We start from the raw sequence: 12,514 nt of genomic DNA, 5'->3' as shown, positions 1-12,514 counted from the left end.
TGAAATGCTATTGATTTGAGCAAACTGACTATGGCAATGATGGATAGGAAACAATTTCTTTAAAACAGAGAAATAATACATCTCTAAATTAAAATTAGTACATTGCTTTTCTAATTTTGTAACTTACCAAGCTTAGTGGCTCCCTCTGGTGGATATTCAGGAAACTGACCCTCAGATGGGACGCTTACTGTACGTCGCAGGCACCGCCCTTTGGTAGATTCCGCCTGCTGCTCCTGTACTGCCTCCACAGGCATCTACAGAAAAAGATACCAACATCTTTAATTTGTCATCATACATTTCTTCTAATACTCTGTCTCAAAATGAGATTTGTTTAATTTTTCACTGATCTGGTAATAATATTCAGATAGGATGCAGCAGATCCAACCCTACCACAAAAATCTGGAGAGGTTACTATCCAGAAAAGGGGAAGTAAGTTTATTACAAAAGAAGTGAGCTACCAGGAAATGCAACTATGCAAAGAGACTTGTGCATAGCACACAGAGGTACATATGTCTTTGCCAAAACGGCACCAAGCAACAAAAACAAACAGCCTATACAATTACAAGGTAAGTCTTGTACCTGGAAACTGGTTTCCCCATGACTGAGGGACCAAGAGCCATTGGTCTTAAGTGCTACTCATTTCCATACTGTTAAAATCAGGCAGAATTTACTAATCAGATTACAAGGCTTCTTAAACCCAAGGTCTCGAGACTCTACAAAAGCATGAAGTAACTGTACTGACAACAAAGACACACGGTCATTACAATCAACTATAACAGAGGACCGGAATCAAGATATGTGGATAGATGGACCACTGTTCTGATCAGTATGGCATACAAAAGGACAGAGGAACTTTTGAATGAAGGTTGTTACTGATGAGGAGATGGAAGATGTCTGAAATATTTTATGAATATTATATATATCTGTGTTTGATTGTTATAGCATTTGATATATGATTCCTAAGAGTTAATGCAGGCTTATTCAGATTTATTTATTGCTAAGGGTTACACATGGGTTTAGCATGCACACAGATAAGAGTGTGGAGAAACTTCTGATAAACACCTATTTACCAATAATGGACAATACAGAATCAGCTGCTTGGAACTCTCTCTCTGCCAACTGCATAAATTGGTTTGGCCAAATTCAATAGAGGCAGGGAGACACAGAGATTTGGGACTGATGAAAGGTCTGCCCCTGAAGACAGGGAGAGAGACTCAGGGACAGTGAGGAAGCAGACTGAACCTCAGTTCCCGGACATGGGGGTGTCTGGATAAGCCAAATCTTCCTGAGCTTTAGGTCAGGCCAATGCTCTGTTCTGGCTAATGAGATTGAATACTTTGTTTTGAAAAGGTCATAGCTCCTGAAGAGAAAATTGGCAGGGCTCTAACCCAGTCGGGTCTGCTAAGGAAGTCAGTCAGTTCACAGGGTGCTACAGCCCAGGACCCAGTCTGAGAGTCAGGAAGGAAGCGCACAATTATCCCAGAGAGATGAAGGCAAGAAGTCTATCACCTGCACGGTTGCACTCAGAGATACTGAGAGGCTGAAAGGTTTCAGAGTAGCAGCCGTGTTAGTCTGTATTCGCAAAAAGAAAAGGAGTACCCGTGGCACCTTAGAGACTAACAAATTTATTAGAGCATAAGCTTTCGTGAGCTACAGCTCACTTCATCGGATGCATTTGGTGGAAAAAGCAGAGGAGAGACTGAAAGTGCAGCTATCCCTGAACCATGACAATTGGTTCCCCTTGTTGGACTACCCCCCTACGATAGGTAAATTGCTAGCAATGTCTATATTTTCAGTTGCTTATACATTTCCATTATAACCCACTATTTTCAGTTATTTAGATATTTCCTTAAGTTTCACTGACTGGGCTAAAATTTTCTGTGTCTAGTTTCTCCAAAAATTTGAGACAACTTTTGAGCTGTTATGGACCATAAGGAGAGTGAACAAAATTGTTCCTCAACAAACAAATTCTTGCAATCCTTTTTTGGACAGCTCTGCATATGAAATGACTGTAGGTAGAAGAAAACTGATGTTTTCGCAGGGCAAAAGGCCTTTGTCAGTGGTCACTAAGTGCTCTAGTGAAAACTGGCTGAGATTTGACAGAATTAGAAAACACTGAAAAAATGCAAACTTCAGACATGCACAGCAATGTTTTTAAACAATCTTTTTTAAACAAAGACTCTAAAGGAGACCTGGCCTCATCGGAAACTGCACTAACAGTATAACACCAATCTGGAATTATGCAGTTTTTTCCCCTTTCCAAATTCCTTATTCTATAAATATTCTATTAAAAATTAACTATGAGATATTAATTCTGCAGAGATAAGCACTCAAAAATCAAGAAATGTAACTTATTCTACCTTCTTGTGCATATGGCATTGAAATACTGTCTTTAATTGCATGATCACATAATATTTCACATTACACCCAGGATCATGCTCTTTATATGGTTGTAGGAAAAAACTGCATCTTATAATCTGCAGAGTGAAAAACTCAGCCTCATTCACTGTGCACCTTATACATAAATGTCTTTTATTGTCCCTATCTGGCATGACAGAATAACAGTAATAGCAAAAGATATTAGTCATTTGTATCAAAGGCATATAATGAATAATATATTGTATTTGAGAAATGTATGTGATCATCTAGTTATAGATTGTACCTTAAGGGCTCATGCAATCTTAGCTCCGGCATTTCCTGACTTTTGAGTACTTAATCATGCAATATTAACATTTCTCTTCAGGTATTTTTTTAATGTAATTTGATACTATGCTTGTCTGTTGCCTCCTTCAAGCACTGTTCATTTTTTCAAAATAAATTTCTCAGTTCCCTCATGGATATTCTATTTGAAGCTTTTTAGTTTGATGGTGGATTTTTACTCAGACGATTTCATGAATGAGGTCTATTTGAGAGAGTATTAGTAAACTAAGGGGACATTATTATTTTTGGTTTGTGTTACACTCACTCAAACAAGATCAAATACTAGATTTGCAGTTTTCATTTGCAGTCACCATTTAGGCATATTTCCTACTGAATGCTTTTTCACTTCTTTTATCAATCTTTATCTCTGCATTTTCTTTTAGATTGCTCTTGCTGAATGCTACATGTAATATCTTCATAGTATCCCGTGCCCTACTCCACTTAACTTCACCCACAAAGCCTCAAGGTGCTGATTAGTGACAACTACCATTTTAGCAGACATGCATCACCACTCTAGTTCTAATTCTGTAGTCAATACAGCTCCTTTGCTTGTGAGCTTCCCTAAGACAAGATTGCTAATTAGCCCACAAAGTGGATATAGTCCCTTCTCTCTAAATACAACTTCTCTACACATTTGTCTATTCTTCTCGCATCAGAGTCTGCCACCCAGTAAATATTTTTACTTTTACATGATTAACCCTACTAGAACTCAGATCTATCAGTTAAGGCTGGTATGCCTGCATTCATTCTGCTAGCCACGCAAAGGCAGACAATGGGATAATAGGTTTCCCGCTTCTCAGAAGCCGACCTTCTTTGTTAGTAGGAGGTCCAAGTTTCTGCAGCTATGCCTAAACTTAGTTTTCAGCTGTGTCATCAGTTCACTGTGTCCTAAATGGGGTTATGACCAGTGGAAGGAGCTATTACTAGAAAAACAAAAGGGCAGAAAAGTATCTGGGCAGAAATGTATTAGCCAAATTTACCTGGCTCATTGGTCCATGTTTGGTGCTGATACCAGACAGGTGTAATAATATTTAATGAGTGTCTTATCCAGTGAATCTTGTGACTTTTCACAGAGTTTATTCAACACTTATTCAATAGTTTCTTACAGCATTTTACCAGCTCTGCAGCATGTTGAACATATTATTCAACAAGTAACAGTGAAATCCATCTAATAGGACATTTTTCCCCAGATATTTGAGACCCAACAGTTGCCTAAAACTTGATTAGGGCTCTTTAACTAGTGGCAAGGTTCACAACTCTGATTACCTTCCACACACATGAAATCCTACCTTGGGTACTGTAATTAATACAGGTATCAAATATGCCTTGAAGATCTATGAACAGCTACAATTGTCTCTCTGCCCTTTAAACTCTCTGCAACAAGAAAGATTGATATTGATCACACGATGATATATTCAAAATCTTTAGCTTCCTCTTGGGGAGGATGAGAATCAACATGCCCACCTCAACATGCGAGAAATCTTGTCTGGAAGCATCAACTAAATTGAAGTTGAAGTAGACTATTTCCAGGAAAGGCAAGCTCAGATGCTTGAGAAGGAGTCTTATCACTATTGTTGGTCCCTCAAACCAGAGACTCCCATAATTTACATGTGGATGAAACTTCTATCTTTCTTGGTCTAGTGACAGAGAATTCCTAGCCAGGAGACAGATAAGAATAACTACCCCTTTTTTCCCCTGTGCCAAGTGCTCTACTGTCTCCTATATGCAAAAAGAAAAGGAGTACTTGTGGCACCTTAGAGACTAACAATCTCTTTTGTTGGTCTCTAAGGTGCCACAAGTACTCCTTTTCTTTTTGCGAATACAGACTAACACGGCTGCTACTCTGAAACCTGTCTCCTATATGTTAACCAAGAGCTAGAGAGGAGTAGAAAATGTAAGTTCAGACCAGTTAGAAATAGCTTGCTGGATGATCCAAAAAGCTGAATGTTCCAGAGGTCCAACTTCCTGATATCCCAAGCAGCCAAATATATCTTTTACCTGAAATTAGAAACTGTACATTTGTCTGCCTAATGAATCAGATCTGTGTCTCTAAGTGAGCAATCTGTCTTATTACTCCAATGTAATGTCTCAGCCTATGGTATCCCCTAAAAGATGTGAAATGAGATATAATAGATATAATCAGAGAACGTACCATCTAGGAACTATAGGAGATGTTTGCTTGTTCTCTCTAAATTATTGTTTCACTATAGAAGCGATAGGAATTTTAACACACCAGAAGACAAAAGAATACTGAAAGATATAAGCACCTAACCTGGATTAAAACTTTAGAAAAACAGAACAATTTACTTAAAAATTGGGATATTTGAATTAATAGTCTAGGGTAAATTCTTAAATACAATTTTGGAAGTCAATCAAATACAAAAAGCTTCCAAAAAGTAAAGGATTGAAGAAATTTCTTGTAGACTGATGCCATCTACTGGATATGAATGGAAAAAGCAGAGAAAATAAGAGCTGAAAGCTGAGTGCCCAGCTGACCACTGCCCAACAGGAAGAGGAAATTACTTACCTGTAACTGGAGGTTCTTTGAGATTGTGGTCCCTATCTGTGGGACCATACTCAAAGAAGAACTGCAGTTACATCTACGCTGCAAAAATATATATGTATAAAAAACCTGCAGCAGTGAGTCTCAGAAGCCAGGTGAGCTGAGTTGGGCTTGTGCTCCAGGGCTAAAAACAGTAATGGAGGCATTCCTGCTCAGGCTGGAACCCAGACAGAAACGTCTACAAAGCTACTTTTAGCCTCCCAGTGTGAGCCTGAGTCCATTATACCTAGGCTCTGAGATTCGCTGCTGCAGGTTTTATATATATATTTTGCAGTATAGATGTAACTGCAGTTCTTCTTTGAGTGATGGTATGTGTGTGTGTGTATATATGTGTATAGGCAGCATAGACATATGCTAAGAGCATTGCCCTTCTCCAGTGGACTTGGAAACAATCTAAACCTAAGGCCACAGTGTGGACCCCGGAATCTGCTAAACGCCTGTGACCAAACTGGCCTAAGACAGACAAATGATAAGCAATTGCTTTTAATATCTTGTCTTTTTCATACCAAATAATTCAAATAGCAAACTCTTAAAAGTTCCTTCAAAACAGTTGCATCTTTACTCCATAGAGAAATACTGGAAATATAAGAAGTGTATTAGAGGTAGAGAATTGATAATTGATTATTAGTAAATATAATAAGAAAATCTTAGTGATTTGTATTGTTCCCTGGTAGAGCTGCTGGGCCCCCAACACTGATCTATGTTAATTTCTTATAAGATTGCATGTATATTTTGTGTTCAGTACATGTCTAGAACATTTGTTGTGTCCACATTGACTGATTAATTGTATACTTATGATTGATTGTATATGTATGTGGTTCTGGATGCATTAATAAACTGTTGCTTGGTTAATAATAACCAAGTGTCCTGACCTGAGAAACACTGTCCAAGGTAAATGTAGGCCTGGAAAGAACCAAGTGTTAAAATTAGTCAACTAACACTCCTTGCACTTAGCAAAAAAAGGGGTTATCATAGTTAGACTCCACTCAACACTGGCTATAACACTTATAACCGGCAAATCTAGTTTGTTAGATTTCAGCTTTAAAATAACTAGCATCTTGGCAAATTCATAAAACTGACCTCTAATCATGCTTACACTACTTCTTCAGATTACCAGAAAGTAGCATCTATCTTGGATTCAAAGAACCCACAGATCTCATCCAGACTTACTAGCCCTTAAGAACAGGGGTTTTTTCCTCCCCTCCCTTTTTGTTCAATTTTTAGGATTGTAAAGACTATTTTTTAAAAAAAAGCGCCCTTCACAGTTTTGACCAAAAACATAGAGTAACTCCTTGCTTAACATTGTAGTTATGTTCCTGAAAAATGCTACTTTAAGCGAAATGATGTTGAGAGTCCAATTTCCCTATAAGAATTAACGTAAATGGGGGGGAGGGGGTTAGGTTCCAGGGAAATTTTTTTTTTGGCAGACAAAAGACTGTATTTTACACACACACACACACACACACACACACACACACACACACACACAAATTTAATACTGTACACAGCAATAATGATTGTGAAGCTTGGTTAAGGTGGTGAAGTCAGAGAGTGGAAGAGGGTGGGATATTTCCCAGGGAATACCTTACTGCTAAATGATGAACTAGCACTCAGCTGAGCCCTTAAGGGTTAACACATTGTTGTTAATGTAGCCTCACACTCTACAAGGCAGCACGAATGTAGGGAGGAGACATAGCATGGCAGAGACAGACTGTGTGTGTGGTGCATTGCCCCTTTAAGAACGCTGACCCCACTCTAAGTACACTGCCTTTTTAAGTAGATCAGCAAGTTGAGACAGCAGCTGCTGCCAGCAAGCTCCCTCCGTCCTGAGCCCTGTCGTGTCCCCCCCTTCTCTGTAGAGATGGGGTACAGGAGCGAGGGGGACACACTGACATTAGAACCCCTCTCGCCCCTCCCCCCCCTCGCCCTTTACACAGCAAGCAGGAGGCTCCCGGGAGCAGTTCCAAGGCAGAGGGCAGGAGCAGCACATGGCAGTGCGGGGAGGGATAGCTGAACTGCCTGGCAATTTATAGCCTGCTGGGCAGCTGCTGCACAGGGAACTTAGGGGAGCTGATGGGGGGCTGCTGGTCCATCCTGGTTCCAAGTCCCCACCGCTAGCTCCAATGGGCTGCTCTTTCTGCAAGCAGTGGACAAAGCAGGTGACTGCCAAACAATGGAGCATTGCATAACTTCAAACAAGCATGCTCTTTAATTGATCAGCAACATAACAATGTTAACCGGGACGAACTTAAGTGCGGAGTTACTGTACATAAAGAAGGAACTAAATGAAATATCACAGTTCAGACCAAAATGAACCACACTTATTTTAGGTTTTCCCCCCACAAAAAAGTCATTTAAAAAGCAATACATTGATACAAAGGGATAGCGGTTTAAGAATGCCAACCTCTTTCATTCTCTACTTGTTATGTAATGTTTACTCATAATGTTATGAGTCCACAAACCAATATTTACACACCCTTTTATAGAAATACAGGCAATGCTGTCCCTGCCTTGAAGAGATTATAATCTAAACCACACAAAAGCAAGGAATTATGAAAAGCAATGAAGGATGGCCCAGGGAAGAAATAATTCTGACAAATAAAAGAGTAAGAAGATAAAACTCCAGGATTTATTTTTAAGTTGTGAATAAGGTAGTGCTAAAGAGGATGAGATAGCATTGGTGAGAAGGTCAGTTGACAGTTAGCAGAAAATGACAGGTACTTGCATACTAACTGTAGGTTAACTCTCTTGGGACTAGCACATGTACTCTTAGTCAGGACCATTTGGAAAGCATTGTCTGCCAGGGCCCCAGATATGCTTCTTTGCTATACTGAACCTTTAAGGGGAAGGTCTTACAAAAGCAAAGACCTTGACTCCAACCCATCTCCTTTTCATTTAGTGTTTTTCTAAATTGGGTGCCCTACACCACCATTTTTCAAAACTTAATTGCACCACAACCGCCTTCTGACAACAAAAATAACTACATGACCCCAGGAGGGGGGACCGAAGCCTAAGCTTGCCTGAGCCCTGCTGCCCTGGGGAGTGGAGGTGCAGAGTCAAAGCCCGAGCCCCTCGTCCCAGGCAGGAGACCTGTAACCCAAACCCTACTGCCCAGGGCTGAAGCCCTCAGGCTTTGGCTTTGGCCCTGGGGCTCAGGCATCAGCAAGTCTAAGCCAGCCCTGGGGACCCCATTTAAATGGTGTCGCAATCCACTCTGGGGGCTGGACCCACAGTTTGAGAACCACTGTCCTACACTATAAGAGGTTTATTGGTGTAACTTTCTCATGAAATTCTGCTCCTGTAGATGCAGCTTATATCAAAAAAGTTATTTTGCCAGCATAATTTATACTAGTTTGGCAAGCACAATAAGCTATATTGCAAAAGCAATTTATGTTAATATAACTGCATCTACACTAGGGCTTTTGTAGGTATTGAATGTCTTAAAAAAAAAAAAAAAAGTCATACTCCTAACCAACATTGCTACACCAGCCAAAATTGCTCGAGTAGATTTGGCCTAGGTCTATCTTAAAACAGTACCGGGTTCAGTAAAATTATTCTTGTTTGAAACTGTGTTTTCAGTCTAGACAAACTCAAACAGAATCTTAAAGACTCTGAAGAAGAGAGGAAGGTAAGTGGCAGGGGAATCATGGATCCATACTGTCATTTTAAACTAGTGTTATTTACTAAGCAACCTTTCTTTCTCCCTGAAGTATTGTCAGTACTGATTCCCACTCTTGGAAAATTAACTAGCAATTATCACCCTAAGAGGAGACAGGTCTAAGGAGAACTAGTTTAATACTGCACAACTGCCCTCAGGCACCAGATCTAGCTGTCAATTCACAGAAGTAAAGCTGCATGAATGTGTTAAATGATCTCCAGGCAGCAACCTTGCATATCTCAATGTTGGAGATGTCTTAGACATGCTGTGTCAGCTGCTTTAGACTGGGTCAAATGTACTCCAAGAGTAGGTGGCATGGAAACATCTGCAAGGGCAGAACCAAAGCCCCATGACCTATGTAGCAGATTAAACCTTGTCTAAACAGTATTCCTCCTGCTTCCCTCAATACCCCGACCAAATCTATTCCACATTTACTGAGCATTTCAGTAGAGGATTGAAGAGAATCCTGAAATGCTGCCACTTCAGGGCCCATTATGGGATTTAGGATCTGAGTTATTTCTTCAAGAAACATTTTCCTGGCAAGTTGCAAGACTCTACTATCTTGAATATTGTCTAGCCCTGAACTGGCCTTCCTGGAGCTGCTGTTTTAACGTTAGACCCTGCAGCAGACTGCCCCCTGGGATATAAATAGGTATCCACAAATATTCCAGAAGCTTTTCTTACCAGTTAAGAAGTTTGACTTTGAAGTTCCAGGATTCAAACAAGGGCAGGTTGAGAGCTCGGAGATATCTTTACAACTGAACTATACAATAGAACTATATTCTGTGGTGCAAATCCTAAGACCAAAGCCTATAACTGGGGCTTTCAGCCAGACACAACAATAAAGGCACTGCAAGTAAAATTTTCAGAAGTACCCAAGTGACATAGGAGCCCAAAACACATTTTCAAAAGTGACTTAGGAACTCAGGAGCCTAAGTCTCAATAAAAGTGAAAGGTACGCAAGGTCCCTAAGCAGAGATTGGCAGGAACTGGTTTTCCTGTCCTGTGAGAATTTAAGATATCCAAAAAATTCCCAAATCAAGACAAAAATTAAATAGTTTTATTTGTACAAATTTTTTACCTTTTAAATTTAAAATTACCTAAAAAGTCAAACCAAAAAGTGATTTCAAGACAAAAAAAACTTTTACTTTTATTTAGAAAGTATCAAAATGGGACATTTCAACAATTTTGAAACTTTGTTTCAAATCTGGAGATTAGCCATTCATTCTTGAAGTTTGTTTTGACAAATCAGCATTTTCTGACAAAAAAAATGTTTTCCTGGAAAGTTCTGATCTCTACTCCCAAGTCTCTTTTGAAAACTGAACTTAGGTGCTTTTGAAAATTTTGTTTTGTGCCTTTAAAGAAGAAGAAATTAATATGACAAGTGTTGCTCCCTGTAGTTTTTGTTGGGAGCATTGCTGCTGCTACCTGCGGGGGGGGGGGGGGGGTTGCAGGAGAGTAGGAAAAATGAATTGCTCCTTCTGCTGCTACTTGGGCCTGAGCTATACTGGGGGGGGGAGGGGGGGAAGGGGTTCGAACTATTCACGTAGCTGAAGTCGAAATATCTTAGTTCGAGTTACCTGGCTCTCCTCATAGCGATGAGTCGACCGCGACAGCTCCCCCGTCGACTCCGCTTACTCCTCCTGCCAAGGTGGAGTACAGGCATTGATTCAGGGATCGATTTATCGCATCTAAATGAGATGCGATAAATCGATCCCCGATAGATTGATCACTACCCGCCGAACCGGTGGGTAGTGAAGACGTACCCTTGAAGTAGGAGAGGCTTGTAGGAAGCAGATTTTGTCATAGGGTGAAGGAGGCAGGAAGAAGGATGTGGCAGCTCAATATCAGAGGTGATGCATGGGGCAGCACACAGGTCACATGCCTCCTCAGATTTCTGCCTTCCATTTCCAGCCAGGCATCCACCAGCACTGCTGGGCTCGCAGGGCAGAGCTATTGTAGTGAAGGTGGCTCAGCAGGAGTAGCCGAGTCCCCCCAGGGCTCTCCGTGGAGAGACATCCAGCTGGGCAGCAGACTGGTGCTGGTAAGAGACACCAGAGCAGGTGGTGGCAGCAGGCAGGGCAGGGCTGTTGCTAGTGCCCAGTAGAGGGGAGTTGGGCTGCGGGGGAACCAACAGATCCATCTCCACCTTCCCTGAACCAGCGACAGGTGCTGGGCTGTGCAGGGGCTTCAGCGGCCATGGAGCCTGTCCAGAGGTGGCTCAGCAGGGGAGGATGTCCCCTGGAAGAAGAACAGCACCATGTGTGACTGCTGCCTTGCGCACAAAGCCTAGGGGATGGAGCAGCCCCAGGCCTCTGCAGGCCAGGGCCTGGGCCAAGCAGGGTGGCGGAGGGGCAAAGATGGCTCTAAGCCCCCACCCGGGGGGCTACTGCGGAGCCTGTGAGTTTGGGGGAAGGAATGGGCTGGAAATCACTCCCACCCCACACCAGCACTTATCTGAGGGACAGAGAGGCTCCCCCGTGCCGGTGCTGTGCAGACTCCAGGTGGCTTTGGCACACACAGGGCTTGGCTCTCCGGGTAGTGTCCCGTGCAGGAGGGTCTTGGACTTTTCCAGGGCACCAGACCAGAGGCAGCAGGGGAGTAAGGAGCCCACCAGCCTGGCTGCAGGTATGTAGAGCGCTCCCGCCAGGGCGGATTCTCTGCACAGCGCTGGGAGCTGGATGTGCCCCGCTGGAGGGTGTTAAGGAGGAGCAGCAGGCCGCAGGGGCTAAGGGGCAAAGTGGGAGGAAACCAAGAGATGGGGAGCATGCAAAGGGACAATGGGGTGGGCAGCACAGGCGACATCTAGGGCAGTCAGGTGCCCCCCATAACCTTAAATTGTGTCCCTCCCCCCCCAAACAGTTACAACTTGCCTCTGGTCATTATCCCCCTTTGTCCTTGAAAAAGGCAGACAAAGAACCTGGAATCTGAGGGAAGAAGCTTCAGAAAGAATCTTGTGAAATGTAAAATGCTCTTCATCCTTGCCCAGTCTACTTGTAAACCAAAACTAAACAGATTCTACCACAGAGGTGGGCAAACTACGGCCCGCAGGCCACATCCGTCCTGCAGGACCGTCCTGCCCGGCCCCTGAGCTCCTGGCCTGGGAGGCTAGCCCCAGGCCCCTCCCCTGTTCTTCCCCTTCCCCCACAGCCTCAGCTCACTGCGTCACCGGTGCAATGCTTTGGGCAGCAGGGCGGCGAGCTCTTGCCGGGCAGTGCAGGTACAGAGCCTGGCCTGACCTGGTGCTGTGTGGTGGCATGGCTGGCTCCAGCCAGATGTCACAGCTGCTCTGGGCGGCGCAGCTGTAGTGTTGCTAGCTACCGGTGCTCCAGGCAATGCAGTAAGGGGGCAGGGAGGATTGGATAGAGGGAAGGGAAGTTGGAGGGGGTGGGGATGTGGGCAGGGCGGTCAGAAGGTGGGAAATAGGGGGATTCAAGGGGAGCAGTCAGGAAGGAGAGGGGGGATTGGATGTGGGCAGCGGTTGGCAGTCAGGGAGAAGGGGTGGTTGGATGGGGCAGGGGTCCCCGGGGGGGAGGGGGCAGTCAGGAATGAGAGGAGGGGTTGGATGGAGCAGTAGGGGGTGGTCAGAGGAC

The 12,514-nt window shown here is 43.1% G+C and overlaps 1 protein-coding gene across 8 annotated transcripts in view; it reads right to left on the bottom strand.

The window, feature by feature from the left end:
- Nucleotides 1-12,514, bottom strand: part of RASAL2 (RAS protein activator like 2) — a 276,480-nt gene that overhangs the window by 122,905 nt on the left and 141,061 nt on the right. For all 8 annotated transcript variants that reach the window (XM_043520219.1, XM_038413578.2, XM_038413580.2 and 5 more), the window contains exon 3: nt 128-254. In XM_043520219.1, coding sequence (XP_043376154.1) covers nt 128-254 — 127 coding nt within the window. The remainder of the gene's footprint in view (nt 1-127; nt 255-12,514) is intronic.

Source organism: Dermochelys coriacea, chromosome 8 (genome assembly GCF_009764565.3).
Source record: "Dermochelys coriacea isolate rDerCor1 chromosome 8, rDerCor1.pri.v4, whole genome shotgun sequence".
NCBI classification, from domain to species: domain Eukaryota; kingdom Metazoa; phylum Chordata; order Testudines; family Dermochelyidae; genus Dermochelys; species Dermochelys coriacea.
Note: the sequence above shows the minus strand (reverse complement) of the source record. Positions and strands in the feature narration are given on the sequence as shown.